Source organism: Bacillus rossius, chromosome 6 (assembly GCF_032445375.1).
Source record: "Bacillus rossius redtenbacheri isolate Brsri chromosome 6, Brsri_v3, whole genome shotgun sequence".
In the NCBI taxonomy this organism is placed as follows: Eukaryota; Metazoa; Arthropoda; class Insecta; order Phasmatodea; family Bacillidae; genus Bacillus; species Bacillus rossius.
The window spans coordinates 17,604,543-17,625,719 of record NC_086334.1 but is presented as its reverse complement, the minus strand read 5'-3'; the positions used below and the strand labels follow the sequence as shown (position 1 = coordinate 17,625,719).

Below are 21,177 nucleotides of genomic sequence, written 5' to 3'. Positions count from 1 at the left end.
GAGTTAAGTTTGGTCAAATTACTGTTTGATTTCATGTACATTTTGGTACTAAATGTTCTATTAACTTGCATTTCAGTGTTACATGTTGTATCTTTGCTGTGTTATTGTAGTTTTATTGCAATTCACAGTATAATCTTGCCCTTTACTATAAAACAGGAATCACTGTACTGAAATAAAAATTACCAGTAATGATAAACTCTGAGTGAAATGAAAATGCAGGCAGCGTGGCAATTCGACCAGACAGCCAAGGTTTACAGCCGGAATTTACCCAAAAAAATCTGAATGCTGGATTAAAGTACTTTCGCTGGTTTTAACAGAGAAACTTGCCTGTGAAGCAATCCAGGAAGTACCGGATGTAATAATCCAAGGTCTCTGGACTGCACGCCTCTTTGCAAGTTTTGCTGACTAAGTTGGAAAAGCTCAGTACCATTGCACTTTTCACGTCGTAGGTGGAGTCCTTAGCGACGGTCAACAACGCCTGCAACAAGTACAGCCATTTACACATCTCCTCGTGCAATTTAAAAAAAAAAATTAAGAATATTCTCACTACTCCAATAAATACTTCAGTGACTTTACTTAATTTTTAACCATGATAGCTGCTGTAAAAATTTAATACATCTACAAGTACAGAAGCAGAAAACCGTATAACTAATACTGGTGTCGTTCATAAATGCACACCTACATTATGAAAATACACTGTAAAAAAACATGACATTAAGTGCACATTGAAAATTGAACCGTATATCCAAATGAAGTTATTCAGGCAATTGCTTATCTAATACATACTGTGTTGTTTCTAAAGTTCCCCAAGATGGGACTTTGTCACCTCTTCTTTTTAAGATCTCAAATTATATAAAACTATTTCAAATCATAGTGATCATTTAGAACTGCAAATTAACATCACCTCTATTAAAAAATGATGTGAAAGTAACGCTATGTTATTAAAATAAGAACAAAACATATTCTATTACATTTACAAAAGAAACAAATAACTCTTTGTAGTTGGACACTTATACGTACTGAATGATATTGCAATTAAGTGTGAAACTTGGAGTGCTTTTATATTCATAACAACTTTTACATAATTATGACATCCCATTATCTAGGCTTGATTAGGTACACAATTAAATATGCTAACATCAGTAATCCTCTATTGTTTTTTTTTTATTGCACTCATAAGATAAAAATTGGAATATGGTTCTGTAGTTTAGAACTCAATCATGGAAACAGACTCTCAAAAATAAAAAAAATTAAAGTTTTTAAAATTATAGTTTAAGATTTCATTTTAAAAAAATACACAGTTTAACTATCATAAAATGTTGAAAAAATATAATACTTACTCTCTTAAAGCTAGACATTCTGCTCTGGATGCATTCTTTATCATAAAGAAATTTTTTTTCAATATATGGCTGAATAGGGGTAATAAAATATACGTCCCTGAAAGTTCCAGCATTCAGCCACAGAAACAATAAATGACGTATTCACCTCACCATGATTATAAAAATTGCTTATGCATTTTGTTGCTTCTAGTAAATCATTTTATCCTTTTATTAATTCTCATAAAATAAATATTAATGATTTAATACAATAGGACGTGTTTCTCAATTTTTTTTTACCTAGATAAAAATATGCAGCAAGTAAGGCGGCCTGTGAGGGTGGTGGAAGGGGGGCCCGGGGAAGAAGTGCGCTCTCGTCAGAGGGCGTAAAGGGAGGTCGGTCTGACGTCCCAGCTGAGCCCGGCTCTATCAGCCCTTAGTGCAGCTTTATTTGCTTGTAATGTAAAGTATTGTACTTCACTTTTAGTATTACATAAATTATTAATTTACATAGATGATATCTTATGAATGTATATTGAATGTGAATTTAAAAGTGAATTCCTTTGTGTATCATATTCTTTTTATATGTAGTATTTTTTTATTTGTTATTTTATTTAAACTGTATTACATACTTTCAAAACAGCCTACCTGCATTTCGCCCAACAGATCCTCGGTGGGCTCACGTACGTAGAATGGTAGATACGTCAAGAAATAAATGGCTGTGGTGTTGCGGACCTTCTTGTCAATAATCAGGTCCCTCATAACTAAAGCAGATTCATGTGAGCCAACTTTTGGCAATATGTCCACGAAGATGTTTCTTTAAGGAACAGAAACAATCCATATGCAAGTTCAGAAAGTGGAAATTACTCATTTAAAACTAAATAATACAATTGTTAAACACTTAAAATAGTAACAGTGAGTTTCAGAATAATCAGTTGCAAAATGTTATCAGGAAAATTTGCCTGCTAGAATAAGAAGAAAAAAAACTATTATTCAAAACTAACTGAGGATACCCTACTTCGCTGGGATTGTTTTTGGTACATCTGTACATTCCGGTCCAGTTCATTCTAATTCATTCTCACTCACTGTAGTACCTTCAGTGACGGGTGTTTGGTGGTCGGTGGTCGATAGTGGGTATTCTGTAGCCGGTTCATTCTAGTACACTCGAGAACATTCTAATACATTCAATGACGGGTGGTCAATTAGATCTGTTTGGTGGTCAACTCACAGGCCCACACGCACACCAAACAGGAGAAATAGGAGATTCCGAACATTTCGTAAAACACTTCAGTAATGTCATCTTTTTGAATAAACATAATTAACAAAAAATAAACAACATCGAAATTTCCGGTTTTAAAAATGAAATTGGCCTAAAAAAGAAACCATAAAATCTTGTCTCTATGTATAACGTGTTAATGCTGGAATCACGATAGTGTGATGGCGCGAAGCGAAGATGGCGATGCGACAGCAAAATATTGCATTATTGCGAACATATTGTACTGTGTTTACCTGCACAACATACAAAACTAAACGATTCTACATAAAATGCTTCTTGCTGTTACTTGCGCACCTAATATACGACAGCCATCAATGCTTGCAGGTATTTTTAATCTATATGTTTGAGAGAAATTTATTTAATTCATATTTAACCCTCAATTGTATAAATCACTGTGTTTAAACACATTTCAGAGATTTAACAGATAAATTTAGTAAACAAAAATTTTAAAATATAATAATAATATAAATTAGCAATGCACCAGTTTAATCATCTTTCAAAAACAATATTCAAAGATTTCATTGAAGTAGCATCAGCAGCATGATGGAAATATAAAATATTTCTAATTGGCAAGGCTATCGTATCCGCCATTTGCTGACGTCACAGATGTGTCGAATACTATTGGTTAGAAAACTTTGAGTCACACTACTGTAATTCCAGCATAAATGAACATTTTCAGGAGCCATGCATAAATCAGCATTCTTCCCTCACACACACACTGTCACGAGCCCAGTGAACTGCAGACATGCATCAAGCAAGGTTAATCTCTTGCATTGTAATGCTGTGAAAATTAAAACATTGCTAGCATGCCAAATCTTATTCTAAAAGCACATGAACAAAATAAACAGAATTTAATAATTTTTAAAAGAGGTTAGATATAGGAACTACAGAATTTTTTTTTTTTTTTTGCTAATCCGGACATGATGGGACCCGACACTGTCCGGATGACCCGAAAGTGCGGATTGTAGGGAATTTACCTTAAGATGCACGTTGTACAAGTTTTTAATGGGTAAAACTATAAAAATTGATTTTTTTTTTTTTTTTTAAATAAATACAACTTTATCTACTGCTTGGTTTTAGTTTAAAACTGTTGTATACATAGATATAATCTTTTAACCTACAAACTGACAAAACGAAAAACCGGACTTGCAGATGAGCGGGGTCCGGATCAGCGGGACTCTACCGTACTTCTCTTCACGTGCTGTCAACATGACTGGTCATACCAGGGGCGCAACAACTAAATTTCCAAGAGGAGGGGGGGGGGGGGGGGGGCAATATACATTTTCATAAAGAATCATCGATCCCCCCCTATTGAAGCGGGGGGGATCCGGGGTTTCCTCCCCCGGGAAAATTTGTATTTAGATGTGGAAAATGGTGCTATTTAAGCAGTTTTATTATCTAAAAATTGATTACACAGCACTTTCTTTGCCCCCGTTTGCCCCCACTTCAAGGTTTCAGGGGAGAGGGGGGGGAGGGGGCAAAATACCCTGTTGTTGCGCCCCTGGGTCATACACCGGAGCGTGAACGCGGGCAGTCATCAGGGACGGTGTTGAGATGAGCACCTGGCCGTCTCCTGCCGGTAGCTGGTGCCCAGGTCCAGGTGGTGGAACAGCCGCCGCAGCGTGCCGGCGTCGGCCAGCAGCAGCAGGTCGACGGCCGACGCCACCAGGCTCCTGTGGTGCTCGTCGGGGTCGGCCCCCACCTGGAGGCGGTCCAGGTCCCCGCTCAGCTCGTCCAGCGCCCGGCTCACCTGCGGCAACGCCCCGACCCTTCTCGCTCCACAGCTAGCGGTCAGTTCCATTCAATTCAATTCTTTTTTTACACTGTTGTACAGATCTCGTTATTGCGACATGGCATTCCAGCACTCACGTGCTCTTTTACCTAATTTAGTTTTTATATATATATATGTGTGTGTTTGTGTGTATGTGTATATATATATATATACACACACACATACATTTCTGATACGATGTAACCAGTCCAACTGTTTAAAATTATATTATTATTATTTTTATTATTATTATTGTAACATTAATTGTATATTTCATAAGCCGATCTTATGTATTAAACTATTTTATTGTAAAGAGGACAACCAAAGTCTAACATAGTATATAACACATCTTATTGCCAGAGACAACACCTTTTAACTTCAGGGTCTTCTAAGCATTATTCTTTGGAAACTTTATTCATTTGCTTTAGTTCAGCACTCTTACACGCTAATATCCAAGTTTTATTTCACTATGCAGTTAATTTGGTTTGCTGATAGCTATAGCTCTTTGGTTGCTAGGGACGGAAAATAAATAGTTAGAAGGAAGAAGAAAGGGGAGACGAGACGCCATCGCCATCTTGCAGCGGGAAGACGTTTCTCGGGCTGGGGCGAACCAAAGCCTTGGTTGCCGCCCGAGGAATTGAAGACTCGCGTCATCCGCGGTCGTGCGCTATACAGAATTCTCCATACTACGATTTGTGAGAATAGTTCTAGACTGAATAAGTCTCAGATAGGGAGTATCGGCGACATCTAGTGCCAACTTCCGCGTCGGTCCCGTTCGTTCCGTAGTGGTTCCGGACGACTGATGTCAGCGCCAGCTACGATCGACCACGACGTTTGGTGAGACCGATCCCAATTAAAACAGACTTTTTAGGACGAGAGGGAAGTCGATTCTTCAGCCAGACCCCCGGCTACATCAGATCTTCTGTAGTTCGCCAATTACAGCTTCCAGCGTCCAGAGTTCCAGCGTCGCAGCAGACCACCTGGAGGTCCTAAGAAGAGAGCCTCAAGCCTCCGACAGATTATAGCTAGACCCGGAATGGTAGTTGATGTGTTCCTGTGACGTCATTTACATCTACTTACCGACACCTAGGTCTGAACAAAATGATAACATACACAGTAAATTATTTTGTTTGTTCCTCTCGCTGAATTACATGTTAACAGTAACTTCACGTCAATATTTAAGGACCCATTAAAATCGTATGTTTTCCAGCTATTACTATTTCATTTACAGTAAATGTCAGTTACGTATAAAACAGACTTGGTCATAGGTAATGCAAATTTCCACTAGTCACACAACACTACCTAATTTATTTTTAATTATTACTCTCCTGCCAGTAATATAATGCAGTGACGTGCTAGCTGGATTAGCAGTCTGGGTAATCGATACAGCAGCAGCGTTCCTGAGATCTACTGCGGAGAGAATAGGCGCCAAAACCCCGCAAGAACAATAATTATTTACAGTTGACCATATATAATACATATTTTAATTATAACTTTTTTTGGAGCCTCTTTTGGCTCAATGTTTTTGTTTTGAGTCTACACCTAGAACATATTACACTATATAATTATACACACATTCATAGTAACTACATAATTGTCTTTCACTGTACATAAACATTGCAAGCACTCAAAAAATACTCAATATTCGTGAATTACTTGATATAGAATTTTCATGAATAATTTTATATTCAAATTGAAATATCAATTTTTATTTATTTTTTTTTCGATTTATCCAACACTTTTTTTTTTCAACGTTATCTCAGAATTCAAGACCTATTTTGTGCCACTTTTGAGCAAAAACAAGTGATAACTAAAAACATTAAATTAACATAAACCTCGTGTGCGTATGCATTTCTGTTTTCTAATCCCACACAAAGATTTTCCTCCAACTTACCCTGATATATACACTCTGCTGACTTTCTGGGTGTCTGCCTTGAGTAAGATCTTTGCTTGGTAGCTCAAAGGTCATGCCAACATGAGTCATATTATCAGGAATTTTTATTGATGAGGTATGATCTTCTTCAACTTCTTTTTCTAGAGATTGACTAGAAGATAAAAAAACAATTTTATTCTCAACAAACTAGAATTTATAATTATATATTATTTAGTTTAGTAGCAATATTAAAAATTAATGCAAAAAGTAACATGTTTTACAGAAGAAAAATTAAGAATAAAAAAATTTAAATGATACAATGATCACAGAAACCAAGTTAATTCATCCACAGAAAATATGAATACTCTCCAGGGCTATGTTAATAAAATACATAAGGAATAAATAATGAAAAAATGCAATATGCAACCAACACTAGAAAATCACGAAAATCACAAGACGTCACCAACCCTATAACTTGAATGTGTAAAACAGTAGAAAAATATATCTTTCCAAAGCTTTTTTTCATAATTTATATGGAACATATGTAAATGGTCATAATTTGATTACAAGTGTTATTTTATTTCACTTGTTGCAAATTTAATATATAATATATAATAAAAACAATATCATGGCCTGAGTCTTTAAAGATTTAGGAACACTTAACTTCAAATATCAGGCAAAAATGCAAGCTGAAATGCAAGATGCTGAAAGTTGGTCAATGTTTATGTTGTGTTTTTGAGTGGTTTATAACCGCGTATTAGAAATGTCATTATTGTACTTTTTGTGATGATATTTCTTACTGTCTTGAGTTTCGTACATAATTTATAAATCCAGCCTAAAACTTTACATGAAAGTCAATCAGTCCTACCAAGCTATAGTGGTTTAACATGATTAGCTGAGGCATGCATTTGCTATAAGAACAAACTAAAATATCATAGGGCAGAAAAATGTACTGGATACTTCTGGATTTTTTAAGGCAGTCTTGTTTATGAAATTTATCTTGTAAATACAACTAAAAACATGGACACATTTTCCCACATCAAACAATTATAAACAGTAATCACAAATGTGCTAAAACAACCTAGTTAAGCTGATTTAAAAAATGTGCCGTGATGTCATTGAAACTATGGCACCCAGTTGTCAACTATGATTTCACACAGCCAATGCACATATTAGTCATCCACTGTCATTCGGGTAGCGTGGCCTTTCTGCAAACTATCTTGTGCTCCATTTCACTTGTTCAAAAACAGAAATATCAAAGTTTTGTATTATAGCTTATATCTTGGGAAAATTATTTTCTAGAATACCATTTCTCTTAAAAGACAGAACTCATTGGCAGCTAAATCAAGGTATGTAGCTTGCAAATTAGGCGTACGGAATTTTGGGCCAGGATAATTTTTAACTTCTTGAAGACCATGAAATAGTTTGGAAACACCATTCCTCTGACATTTCACTAAGTTCTGAGGCTTTCTGACTTAAAGGTAAAACATATTCAAAATGCAAAGTATGAAACCAAATTTTTTGAAACAAATTAGAATAAATCTTGGCAAAAACTTAAACATACATTCCTTCATTAGATTGTAATACCTAAGTCACTACTCGCGACAGCGGTTTCTTCGCTGTAATTGGCGGCTACTTGCAAGAGAAACCATCAAACCATTGCCTTATTTGTCCAAGCCGTTCAGGATGTGTTTGCCTCCGCAAAGAATGGTTGTGGCTGAAGTGTCGACAGAAGACGTGAACCTATTTACGTGAGCAGACAACTAAAAATCACGGGAAAAGTATGAGACTCACTTGGCAGTGATGACGTGGCTGGCGTGAGACCTGAGCAAGTGGTAATACGTGCGAGAAACAGCGACCACACTCAGCAGCTCCACCGTGCCATCCCGGACGCGAGTTCTGTAGGCAGCGTCGCTGCTCGACCGGACTGCGGTCTGACACACGGCAAGCACACAACAGTACAGGAGGTGCAGCGTGGAAGGCTCAGCCTTAAGCCACGCGAAGAGCGCACCGGCCTTCGCAAACATGACGGCCTCGCCACAACACGTCATTCGTCCAGCGACTGACCACAGCAGACCCTGGTCATCACCTGTCACGCGACAGTGGCAGTCGGACTGCCAACGTTCGTTCACCCATTATACTTCTCAAGGCCATTCACATCAGCACAAATATAATACTACCTACTTGAATACTAAGAACCACCACAAAATATATTATGAATTATAATAAATAAAATAGAACAAAATGATTATGAAAATAAGATAACCTCAAGTCGAAGATGATCTCTAAAAACAAGATTAGCTCAACTTAAATAATATTTGAAACAATAAGATGACTAATAAGTTAAATTTAAATAGTAAATTGATCTTAAATTTTAAGATATCTCAAATATAACCCAAATTCAACTGTAAGACTACCACAAATAATATAAAATCACAAATGTAAGAAGATCTTGACTATTATCATGATATAAAAAAATAATGATCTTTAACAGAAGGAGACTTTGAGGAAACTTCTAATAAAAGATGTATTTGAATTTACAATGACCTAGATTACACATAGAACTTTAATATACAAACACAATAACATTGAATAAAAGATGAGTGATCTTGAAAAAGCATCAAATCCTTGTATACAAGAAATTACTTATTAACAACCTAATATGAATGCAATCAGCATCAAGTGCACAATTCACATTGTTTATTAAATTGTATTCAGTGAAACTTCCCAATAATGATCAGTTATTGAGAAGAGTCCGTTATTAAGACAAAACCTGTCACACAAAATTTTAAATACAAAAAAAAATTGTTTATAATTTTGGTAGCTTCACTACTTGTGTACTAGTTATGCATATATTTAGTGTGTAGGTATATGAAGTGAAAAAACATAAACATAAACAAATGATAAACCAATTTTTTTTAATAAAGGTAGGTCATAATAGGACTCTAAATACCTCTGCTGTCAGTATTCCATCTCTAAGTTTTTAACTAAGCCCTATACAGTAAGCATATGAAAAACATCTCAAGACAGAGAAGGGATGTAAATACAGTAAATGTTTGTGATTTTACTGGAACTGTAATCATTGGAACAGATTTTCAAACAGATGACAAAAGAGCTAACATTTACGCTACAAATATAAATAATGATGAAAGAAATAGCTGGCAATAGACAGCAGTGCAGTACTTAAAATTTATAGCTTGTATGATTTAACTTTATACCAGATCCCATAACGCCACGTTGTTGAGTTGTACATGATAAAATTACTTTCTCGTGCCATATGGTTCTTTTAAAGGGTGGAGGTACATATGTAGCAAAAACGATACCAACCTGTGGATTGTCTGAGCAGAGAATGGGCACACAATTGCCTAGAATCTTTTGTGGAGGCTTACTGCACATCTCGTGGTCCACAAACTTTCTGACCAGCGTGATATTCTCCATTGGGTAGCTGGTGTACTCAACCGTACACACTCCATGAAGCAAGTTCTGCAATAAACAGGTAGTAGTGAGAGTAGATAAATTAAATACTAAAATAACTTTCTTATTAGATACATACAGAGCAGGAAACAACTTCAGGTAAGGATAATGCACATGTAGTTGGCCAGCCAACTTATGCTACTTCTCTAGTTAAAAGCAACTGCTTGAATAACAAAGCTTTTCCCAGTCTATAAACGATTGGAAACTAGCAGGATTGCTGACTACATGCATCTATCATTAACATCGCACCCGTGATCAGTATGGTTATCAGACCTCACTATTAACTCTATTGCTATGTACTTTTGTTTTTCACCAAACAAGTTATAATTTACTCCATAAAATGGTAGATACCTACGAGTAGAGGCAAGATTATAAGTTGAATTTCGATAAAACTGAAATAACAGTGTAATTGTAGTAAATACACCGCCAAACACTAAAATGGAAGTTAATAAACCCCATAATACTGAAATGCAATTTGAAACACAAAATACAGTGAAATTCACCACAATTACCTCATTTTCTGTTAAAATAGATAATTAGTTCATAAATCTTTAGTTCAGGCTATTATTAAAATGTCGACCGAAACGTCTGTGAATTATTTGCCAAGGACACGGCTACAAACCAGAAGCTAAGTTACTTCAGACAATGGCCGTGAAAGCCTGCAAACATTATTATTATTAAAAACTTTAAATATTATATACTAAAGTAAAAAAAATTACTCAGATTCTATGTATTGTTATTTTATGAAGTATAGTCAATTTGAAGCAATCTATAGCTGATACCTACAGAAAATGTCTAAAGGCATACAGAAAAACATGTGATATTGGGTTTTTAACATCACATTTTTTTATTCATATGAACAGTATTGAAATAATAATACAGTGGCAAAAAGGAAAATTTAAATATGAAAATATGTATGATTAACTAACTTTCTCATGAACTAAGAAACATTACAGAAGAATATTAAATGTTTTGATTGCAGTTTTTTGTTTAACTTACTCTTATCAATATATGTAGTACTGTTCTATGTAGACATTTTATGTCTCTTAACACAAATATTTGTAGCAGTTGATCAAAGTTATTGTTCTTAATATGTACCTATTATTACACATGTTTATTCTTTAATGTCTATAATAATGAAAGACAATATTTTTAATGACAAAATTTGCATTTTCATAACACCATTCAATCTTGGCTCCACCTATGAGCTATGAGGAATTATTAAGTAAAAAAATTTTAAAAAGGAGTACTGAACTTGTAGAAACAACTTAAGTACATGATACTAATTGTGTAACTTCACTTTCTGACAGTTGAGTGGTGAATTTTGTGTGACACACATTTTGTGTTTAAGCAATGAAAAACATTGTATGTTTCTGTGGCCATCACATATTTTAGGAAGTGTTTGTGCTGTGTAGCTACCTACTTTGTAAAAGTAGGTCAAGTCACAGAATATATTTTGATATATTGTTATATAATTTACTGAAAGAGTTGTAACAAAACTACTTGTGATGCCTCAATTAAATTTCCCTCAAAATCTACCAAACTATGTGTACAGTCTTTGAGGCTCTTGAAGCACACGCTCAAAATTATATGATTAATCGTTAAAGCAAACAGTCAAAAACATCTGGCTGTATATGCCAAATGTTTTTATTAATAAGCAGGCATTTAAATATGGCATTACAATTCACAATCACAATTTTTTTTGTTTAACTTGTGTCATATAAACCATGTTTCACCTCCTCTGCTGTGAGAACTGGAGTCAGCAAGGCGTCATGTTCCAAGTGCAGCAAGGATGCAAGCCCTCTCTTCATGTTGACTGCCCACACTGCCTCCCCGGACACCACAGACAGGCCCGCCAACTTGCCTCCGTCGTAACGAAGCACAAAGGGTTGCTCTAACTGGCTCGCCTCCTTCGGCAGAGGCACGTAATAGTGCTCCGGAGTTGACGTCCCGGTTCTGCTGTACACCGACACGTTCGTGTGGGTCACCTGGCAAACATTTGTCACAACCAACGGTGAACCACGCCGTGAACAAACTTCCTCGTACCTGATGTCTCCACACGAGAACTTTTCAGAGTGTGGTTCGTGTGGTTCTTGGGAAGCAAAGCTGTAACGTTAAACACAGAGCAGTGCGTCTATGGGAAACTAGCAAAAGTTAGCCTAGGCCCATTGAACCTTCTGTAAGTTTCCATACACTTTTCTGGAGCAGCAACAGGCCTCTGGCCAAGAAAACTAACACAATGATTCCTGATATGTGCAGCTGCATTTCATTACCACAGCCAAAAAAAATTTAACTTTGTGGAAATATTATAGATAATCTTCTATAACATGGTTACACAAAATTTTTAATATGAATAAATCAGAATTTTAATGATTTTTTTTTTAAAAAAACAAACTATACTAATATTAATGTTTCATTAATATATTTTTTAACATGGGTTTATCTTTTCCTTGAAGACAGGAACACATAAAATGTTCAAAATACTGTAGCCTCTCTAGGAGCACAATCCTAGCAGACTGCAAACATGTGCTTAACACAACACAACAAGGAGGGCTTGTTCTATTACAAACACCCAGGTGGCACACGTATGTTTAACGCACCACGAGAAATAATAAATAATTACGTCAACCAGAAATTCTAAGTCGATTAAAAAAACATGCTAGATTTACTAAAAGCTCACCACAAACAGTATTTTCAGCCAGAAAAATGGTGATGGAAAATATAGTAATGCTCTCGGTTTCTGTAATGCAATACAATAAACAAGCATGTATGCAAATGAACAACAGCCATACAACAAACGTGGCAAATATGACATAACAACCAGATAATGTTTTACAAGGATGATTGAGTAAGTACTGGTAACCAATAACGTATCGAGAATTTGTGCACATGAAATACCTGCATATTTGAGTATTCATTTGTTTCATCGATTAACATATATATGCCATACACTCACAGGTAATATATAAAATATATTAATTTAGCTAAACAATAATACATATTAGGTATAAATTATGTAAGTATGAAACGTAATGCCATAAGGCATGTACAATAAGAGTATCACATATAAAGCTAGTTAAGCACATTACAACCATGGTATATTAAAAAAGCATTGCACAATGCAAGTGCAAACAGTTACGCAAAACCTCTTGGCAAAATAAGCGCCAATTAACAAGACCCATACACAACTTTACTGTGGCACAAGCAAGGGGCATAAGACATAATAATAAAATGCACTGACATTATATCCTCGGTCACAGGGACTCAAGGAAAATCTAATGAAGCTAAGCCTTCAACTCGCAAAAGGAATGTAACAGTAAAGAATGGCAAAAACATAGCTACACCACAAACATTGAAACGTCAAAAGGTTACCACACCTGTACCAAAAGTAAATGAGGAAAAAATTCCGCATCAACAGACGTTAACCCCTGCGAGACGCAGATACGTTAAGGGGCAAATGCATCAGCCTTGGGCATCAAGCGAGAAACAAAACGCAAGGCAGTTTCTGGCACATGGAACACGTCCAAGCTCGGCAAGGCCCAAGCATACGTTCGTCAACACCATCAAAAGGGACAAATGCCCATAAATGAGCAAACTACTAAGTTGAAACAACAATTCAGGCAGGTGGCAGTCGAAAGAGAATTTAAAATAAAAAGTGAGAGAATATACACACGATTATTATAATGGGGGTACAGCCACCTTGTACCCAGCACATCAGCAGTGCCGAGTTGGTCGCTCCTCGCCGCTGTGGGTTACGTTAATGACTCTAAGCAAACTCATGCTAAACCAAGCATCGACAGTACACAAGTGACCAGTGAGCCCCCGAGCAGACGAACAAAGCAACTTATGCCCTGCGGACACGCCAGTGCACGTGCTCAGAGGCATTAGAGGGGAAGAAGATGGAGGGAGGGGAGGGAGGGAGGTCGGAAACCGCCCGATGTCTTCAAAGATGGAAATGTTCCCTTCAATACATTGCACTGGAAAAATGTATTTTGTCTGTACACACACATAAAACACACACACACCACATAGACTGGTGCAACTGAAGGCCAATCAGAACCCTCCCTCACGACCCTTGCATGCAACACTGATGGCCAATCGTGAAGATTCTACCTGCACTCGGTCTCCCACCACAGTCACTCTGCCTCTGATGCTCCACCGGGACAAGGTGGTCATTGCCACGGATGTTCCGGTCCAGACGCTGGCTTGGTAGTGGAACACATCTGCGCTTGCCGCCACAGCAAGGAGGCCTGCCGCTGCCGAACAGCCGAGTCAACATCATAGTAAAAGAACATTATATCTGATATGTGTCTTGATTTACACTAAATGCTTCTCAAAAGTGATGTTCAAAATGAAGTAACCTTTATTGTTTATCTGTGTTCCACTGTTCGATGGCTCATTATAAACCAAATTTTATCTACACATTTATTTCCTAAATCCCAAATTATTTTTATCACCACCTTCAAAAAAACCATTACACTATCCTGTTATTTTACATATTTCTTACCTTCTGAGTTAACGCAACATTTGTTTAGTTATTAACAATACATACACCAATGTAATCCTAAAGTACATATACGCACATGTTATATTTACACATACATAGACACTACAGGTGTATTTGTGTTAGTGAGCTAAAATACATATGTGCTGCACCTGCTGGCAGGCGCGTAGGAACCGGGGGGGCGACCCAGGCGACTGCCCGGCCATAAAATTTCATGGCCGGGCAAAGTGATGGTTTTGCCCGGCCATTCCATCAGATGAACAAGAGGCATTGTCTTCATTGCAATGATAAGTGGTTTTGTGGAATTTTCTAGTATGTGCGTTACTTTATTCTTAAAATAAATTAAGACTTTCCGATAAGTGTACAGGCACAATAAATACGGCAACTGTTCTTGTTTTCTTCTAAATATTCACGTTTCACAGTGCTGATAGCGGAAATATTATTGTGTGATATAAGACCAGTTAATGTTTCCGCTCGTTACAGAAGCTTACGTTCCGTTTTTGTCCACCCTTGTCTACCTGACCTTCAGACCCTTGAATTCACCCCGCCTCGTTTCTACCCAACGGTAACGACCTGACGTGCAGAGCGCTTTCCACATCAGCCATCATTCAACAGCTGTACGTCTTGCTTTTAAGTCCAAGAAACTTTGTGAGCCGTACTACAGAACTGTTTAAAATAAACTTATTTATCTGTAGTATCGTGAGTGAGTAGTGCGGAATGGCAGTGATGAAAAAACATTTAGGGTTTATGGAGAAAATTTATAACAGTATTTTAATTTTGCGGCGTGCAATGACTCAGAAAAGCATCAACTTTTTCTTCAACAACCGTTCTGCACAGTCCTGCAGTTCATCACAACCACCGCCTTTAAAGCAGTGCACATTAGGCTGTGATGCCTGTGAAGACAAAGATCCTAAAGAACAGTTGGATTCCTTTAACTCAGGTATTACTTTTGAGCAGTTTAGACTGAGACAAATTTTTATATGATCCCAAAAACCAAATATAATATACCTATTTAACATTAAAGTTTAGTATGTCGTTACATTATTTTTTTCCGCTCGTCGCTCGTGATTATTCCATCGAGTAATAAAAAAATTACTTTGAATCTACAAATCATTGAACAAGAATTTATCAAGCAGATTTGCAGTTATTTTTAAGCATCTTCACTTGCCTATTCTGTGGGGTTCGCATTTTAAACTTATTCTTAAGGGGAGTCTGACAGTAAAAAAATTAATACATATATTGACTTTTTTAATTTTTAATACTAAAATAAAATTTCGACTTTCCTGAATAAAATATGAGTGTTATTGCGAAAAGCTTTCTTCCATCTTTTTTTTTAATTTTTTTAAAGTTGAACTGCATTTTTCGAAAAATTAATTTTTGTGACTTTTTTAATTTTAAATGTTAAAAAAATTATTTTGACCTTTCTGAATACAATGTAAATACTTTCTAGTACTCCTTTCAATAAAAAACATAACGAATAGTAAATTTTCAAAACTTTGGAGCCTTAATTCAGATTTGGTTGATGTATAGACCTTTCCTTGTAACTATAGCTATAGATAATTGGCAAAATATATTCTCTCACGCTACAAATATTAATCTTCAACCACCGTCATGTAATAATGATGCAATTAGTCAAACATATTTTAAATTATAAATACATCTTTGCCTTTTCTACAGCTCTAGATAACTTGATAATACCTGGGGACTAAATTTGAAGGTGCTTGTAATTTATGTACTCTGAGCAGTGGGAAAATTCAACAAATTGCCTTTAAAATGAATTCTACGAGGCGAAAACTGAAAAGTGAACACTGTTTTGTGATGCCGAGCCTTAAGTAAATTTGTTATAAAAAAAAGTTAAAATTTCTGCTAGTAGTACATTCCATTTTTATGTACGAAAGATGCTTAAATAGCACCATTTTGCTGCTTAGAATACAATTTTTTTTCTACCGGGGGAGAGCCCCCGGACACCCCCTTTGTTAAATCCACCAATTATAATGATACTCTCCTTTGCCCCCCCCCCCCCCCCACCCCATTAAATATTTGCTTCCTACGCACTTGCCTGCTGGTTCATAATTGCAGTCTATACCAAGTACACAGCTCTACTCTGAACTAACATGCAATCTTTCCATCAAACAGTAAGCTACATTAACAATATTACCTTGGAATTGTAATATGAATGAAAGAATATGACCAGTGTTGAAAAAAAAATACGAAGTCAAAAATAAACCATGAGTAGAACTCGATCCAGAGATCCAGCTATTACGGAGCTTGAACGCTAACCACTTGACCACCGCCATCTGGCGTTCATGGTCACCACGCACCAGTACATATTCGGCGCATAAAAATTCTCTTGTGATTTTCTCGCAAACGCACAAGTAGTACGCCTTACTACATGCACATTATGTTGTCCTAATAGACTACTTGAATTGGACGAAGTTTGAATAAACGACGTAGCTTCCTCTTGTAAGACCTCAAATAGTAATCCTAACATTTTATGGTACAAAAATAAAGATAACCATGTAATGCTAGTTTCATTGGTGCTTTAAAAGAATCGGAACTGCAATTTTCATTCCTAAAATTTCTTTTGAAAATATAATGTAGTAAAAAAATACACTTTAGAGATAAAACACAGGAACAGAACTATTATTCAGTCCTCAAAATTTTCTAAAATACTTTTGTAAACAGAAGCCGCTTAGTAATCCTAGGCAGTGTGCTCTTGTGAATTCTGCACAGAGTTTAGCACCTCAGGTAGGTGGGTACTGCAAACTAACCACAGTAACGTCCAGAGCTTATCATATATTTTTGCCTTGCCAATCTAATTATTGCAACCTGATAACCAAAACTATTAAAATATTTCTTACCCAGCATGAAGCGTAAATCCATGGTCTCAGCCGACACAGTGCTGACAGGACGATGCCCTCGGATGATCACTCGTCAAGGGTTAAAAGTCAATCCAGCTTCATAAAAAAACATTGGGGAACTTTAGTGATAAAACTGTTTGTTTTGACACGTATTGAAAGACAAAAAAAAAAACTAAAAGATAAGGGCTTTTTAGCAGCAGTCTTGTGTTTCTTAGTTTATGACGTTCACCTGATATTTCAAAACTTAAATACAAGTGAGACTGCAGGATGGATCTGTAACTGAAACTTTATTGGCTAACTTGAATAAAAATTATATAGAAAAAAAAACTATGGATTGTACCATCCAAATAATTTAAGCACATATTTCAGAATCATCCAAATATTTGACTCATTTTATATGATTTAAATGACTGTAGCAGCACATGTAGATACTACAGAATATTGCACAGCTAAAAAAAAATATTTAACCGCTCATACTCACCTTCAACAAATAAAAATGAAATAACTCCAGAACTTGTTTTTTCACTCCGAATAGCTTGATAGTACAACCCCATCAGTGCCCTTAATCATTGGGTCACTACCCCTTGGTGGATTGCAGAAAGTATCACAAGACTTAAGATGAAAAGGGCGTAAGAAAAGGGGTATAAGAGAGCCCAAGTTCACATATTTCTGGCACTATCTTTATTTATTTGCCTGGTTACATAAAGAATTTAAGTGGAAAAACTATTCAAATTCAAAAAAATTTCTAATTCAGTTTACTATCAGAGTCCTGAATCCACACCCTGAAGCTAAATTTAGCTCGCAAGTGTCTGGAATAAAATTACATGCATGGATATACATTCAAAGATAAGATTATAAGGTACATTCTTTAGGATTAAAATTATTCTTTTGTTTTGTCAAAATAGTTCCCTGCAGTGCATAACAAACATTATGATAAGATTGAAGTTTGTATATTTCTTTTATTCACCTACACTGTGCATGTGTCATTAAACCTGGCTACCATGTGCATACATAGCTGAGTTCCACAAGCTATGTTCAATATCTGAATTTATAACGTAAGAAATTTTACTTCTTGAAGGATGGTATTACAATAGTAACTAAGTGGACTATAAATAAGCCAAGTCTACTACAGAGAAGTGTTTATTCGCTCTAATACAGCATTTATAAAATATTTATGCACACAATAAAAGTTACATACTAATTATGTAAGTTTAAACCTTGATTCTTAAGGAATGATCCTGTACTATAAATTGAATCTGTGGTACATAATGCTTGCTATATCAATTCTTTACGTCAAAATATCCTGGATATAACAAAAATGAATTGTGATCATAATTTGAATACGAATAAAAATATTTACACAAGAACATACATACCTAATTTGTTGTATTGTGATATTCAAATTTTTGCTTGGCCAGGATCTTTCGACGTACTAAATTAAAATGGCACATATCATGTATCACAGGATCAATATACAGTATACACAATCATACCATCAGGATCGTGGGATAAACTAGAATACGTGATACATGTCCCATGTTAGTAAGTAGGCCTGAACAAAATATAGTACACACTCAAATATCTGGGCTTTTCAAGTTATCCATGCTTAAATTTAGTTTATTAGGTACTTTTATTTTCTGAAGCTGTCAAAGAAAACCATGGCATCGCAAAAGTAAATTTTTTCGCTTGGCCATTGGCCTGTCACTGTCAGAAAGCTGTTTGGTCAGACCCCTGATCCTTCGTATCTCCCATCCTCTCATTGTCACAATTGCCACACTTCAAACCTGAAAAGGCGGGGAGGGGAGGATGCACTGACTGCTGCTTCACATCCCCATCTTGTGTGTTTCATGTGCCACCCACGTGCCATTATGCCACATGGCCCGCCTGCCCTGACAGCACTTGAGTCACATGACCGGCTGCTGCACTGGCATTCAGATTAAAAATAAACCGGTCAGAAACTGTGTGCATGTTTTTTTTTAGCTGGCACAAACACATCTAGAGCAGTGGTGAAGTTGATTTCCCTTTACAGATGTTGTAAATTCCTGTTAAAGCTAGTAATTTACGCGAAGGCAATCTTCACAGGTCTAACATAACAGACGTTTATTATGCAACCATGCCCCATGGGCCTCTCTGGTAAGTAAATTTAGGGGGGGACATGGGCTGTAAATATGCATGGCGAAGAGAATTAAAAATATCCAAATAGATTGTATTGTATGTAATGTAATGATAATAATAGTAACAATGTAATGATAATAATGTAATGTTGAATGAAGAATTGTGTAGCATGCTTTGGGACGAGAGAATTCACACTTGGGAAAATAGAACACAAAATACCTACACTTAATTCTAAGAGACAGAAACAAAACATTTCTTAAATTAAAGATATTTATTCTGAGAATCGTAGAAACTTGAAAACAAGAAAAATGAAAAAAAAAAAATTACCCTTGAGTGCTATTCTGTGTCCCCTCCACAAAGAATTTTTGGAGGGGACATGTCTTCCCCATCCCCCCCCGCCGTGCCCAAACAATATTGTTTTTGTGCTTTTTTCTCCCCCCATGTTTTTAACTGCAACGTTTCACGACGAACACTGCAGACATCACTCTGCAAGATGTGCACATATTGCAGCATTCATCTTTGATTTACGGACATACGTATCTTTCCTGTGTTAAGTCAGTGAAAGCACACTTCGAAGAATCGGTGTACTGAAGTGCAACTCATATATTCCCTAAGCTTGCAGAAGTCTCTCTCACTGACTATAATGTGTGTGTGTTAGTTTTATAAAAGGAAAAGCAACTGACGAAGAAGAATAACTTGCCGCAGCGAGTAGAAAAAAATGAATGCCATATACGGAAAGAACAAAAGGGGTGAAAAAAGTGTGCTGTTGTAATGTCCCGAGAGCTTCCACTTTTTCGCCATTTCCCTTCCAAACCTCCCGTTTGTTGTAATAATGCTGGGATTGGAGAGATTTGAAGGGAGGTGGGGAGGAGTGGACCTTAAAATTAATTTTAGAATTTTATAATATTAGTAGGAAATAAAACTGTATAAAAAGTTGATTGGGCTATCCTTAAGTACCCATTTCCCCCACACATAACAAAAATATAGACTGTTTCAACAAAATGAAAATGAATAAATAATAGTTTTAAAAAACTAAACAAAAGCTTTATATAGAAAACCAAACCAAAAAATAGAAAATAAATTTTAATAAATTTGAATTAAGAATAGTGTAAAAATTTTTAATAAATATAAATTAATATGCAATAGTGTATATAAGAAAAAATGTATTTTATTTTTTAAAAAAAGGCGTGGGGTGCATGGTGTCAATAGTTATAAATATTTTATTGACATATATGAGTAGAAGGATTATCATTTCGATAATATCTTAAAAAGCACCCCACGCTCAATCATCACAAAAACACAGTAAAAATACTTGTCTGAAGGTAACTTAAAAATAAAAATTTTTTCTTCACAAAGTTAACTTTACAGGGCTTCCAAAAATTTTGTAAGGTTATAGTATCAAGGATTTGTGTTTAATATAGGTAGCAGCTCTGAGCTTATACCTGTGCTTGGTAAAAAAAATAAATTTAAAAAAAGTACATATTAACAATCAATGACCTTGGGTACACAGTGAAAATAAAACAATTTGACTAAAAAAAATTATTTTATTTTGAACTTGACAAGAAGACTTTGAAAACCTAAATGTTCAAAATGCACAGTTAGTTACTATAAAATAATAAAGAAAATGTCCTTGCACTACTGATGAATGCACCACAACATTACACATTGCTCTACTAAACACGTAGTTTAGCCAGTAAGGGGCAGCGACTGTTGTAACTTGTCCACAAATGGCAAATGTTTTCCCGTCGCCAGCAAGGGATGTTGGAGCTGCACAATCACAAGCTTGCGGAGACGTGTCTGTCTGTCTGTCTGTCTGTCTGTCTGTCGCCTGCCGAGTGTGTTCAGACCGCAGTCCAGTGTTCACATGACAATCACCACCACAGCACCTGGTCAATTCCTTCACGGTACTGGTCGATTGGCTGGCTGCAGTGTTTGGAGCAGTTTCGAGACTTGGTCCATTGCATCCCTGCAAAAAAAAATAATTCTT

General features: G+C 36.1%; 2 protein-coding genes across 2 annotated transcripts in view; both read right to left on the bottom strand.

Annotated features, from left to right (window-relative positions):
• The window catches only part of LOC134532740 (uncharacterized), a 40,367-nt gene extending 22,899 nt beyond the window's left edge, over positions 1 to 17,468 (bottom strand). Inside the window, exons 1-9 of the mRNA XM_063369547.1 lie at positions 17,076 to 17,468; positions 13,824 to 13,966; positions 11,447 to 11,698; positions 9,564 to 9,719; positions 8,031 to 8,170; positions 6,258 to 6,408; positions 4,155 to 4,342; positions 1,965 to 2,133; positions 324 to 478 (exon numbers count right to left, since the gene is read on the bottom strand). Of these exons, the coding sequence (XP_063225617.1) occupies positions 324 to 478; positions 1,965 to 2,133; positions 4,155 to 4,342; positions 6,258 to 6,408; positions 8,031 to 8,170; positions 9,564 to 9,719; positions 11,447 to 11,698; positions 13,824 to 13,966; positions 17,076 to 17,097 (1,376 nt within the window). The 5' untranslated portion in view covers positions 17,098 to 17,468. The remainder of the gene's footprint in view (positions 1 to 323; positions 479 to 1,964; positions 2,134 to 4,154; positions 4,343 to 6,257; positions 6,409 to 8,030; positions 8,171 to 9,563; positions 9,720 to 11,446; positions 11,699 to 13,823; positions 13,967 to 17,075) is intronic.
• Positions 17,469 to 20,720: 3,252 nt separating this feature from the next.
• The window catches only part of LOC134532738 (PAX3- and PAX7-binding protein 1), a 46,339-nt gene continuing 45,882 nt past the window's right edge, over positions 20,721 to 21,177 (bottom strand). Inside the window, exon 16 of the mRNA XM_063369544.1 lies at positions 20,721 to 21,156. Coding sequence (XP_063225614.1) covers positions 21,090 to 21,156 — 67 coding nt within the window. The 3' untranslated portion in view covers positions 20,721 to 21,089. The remainder of the gene's footprint in view (positions 21,157 to 21,177) is intronic.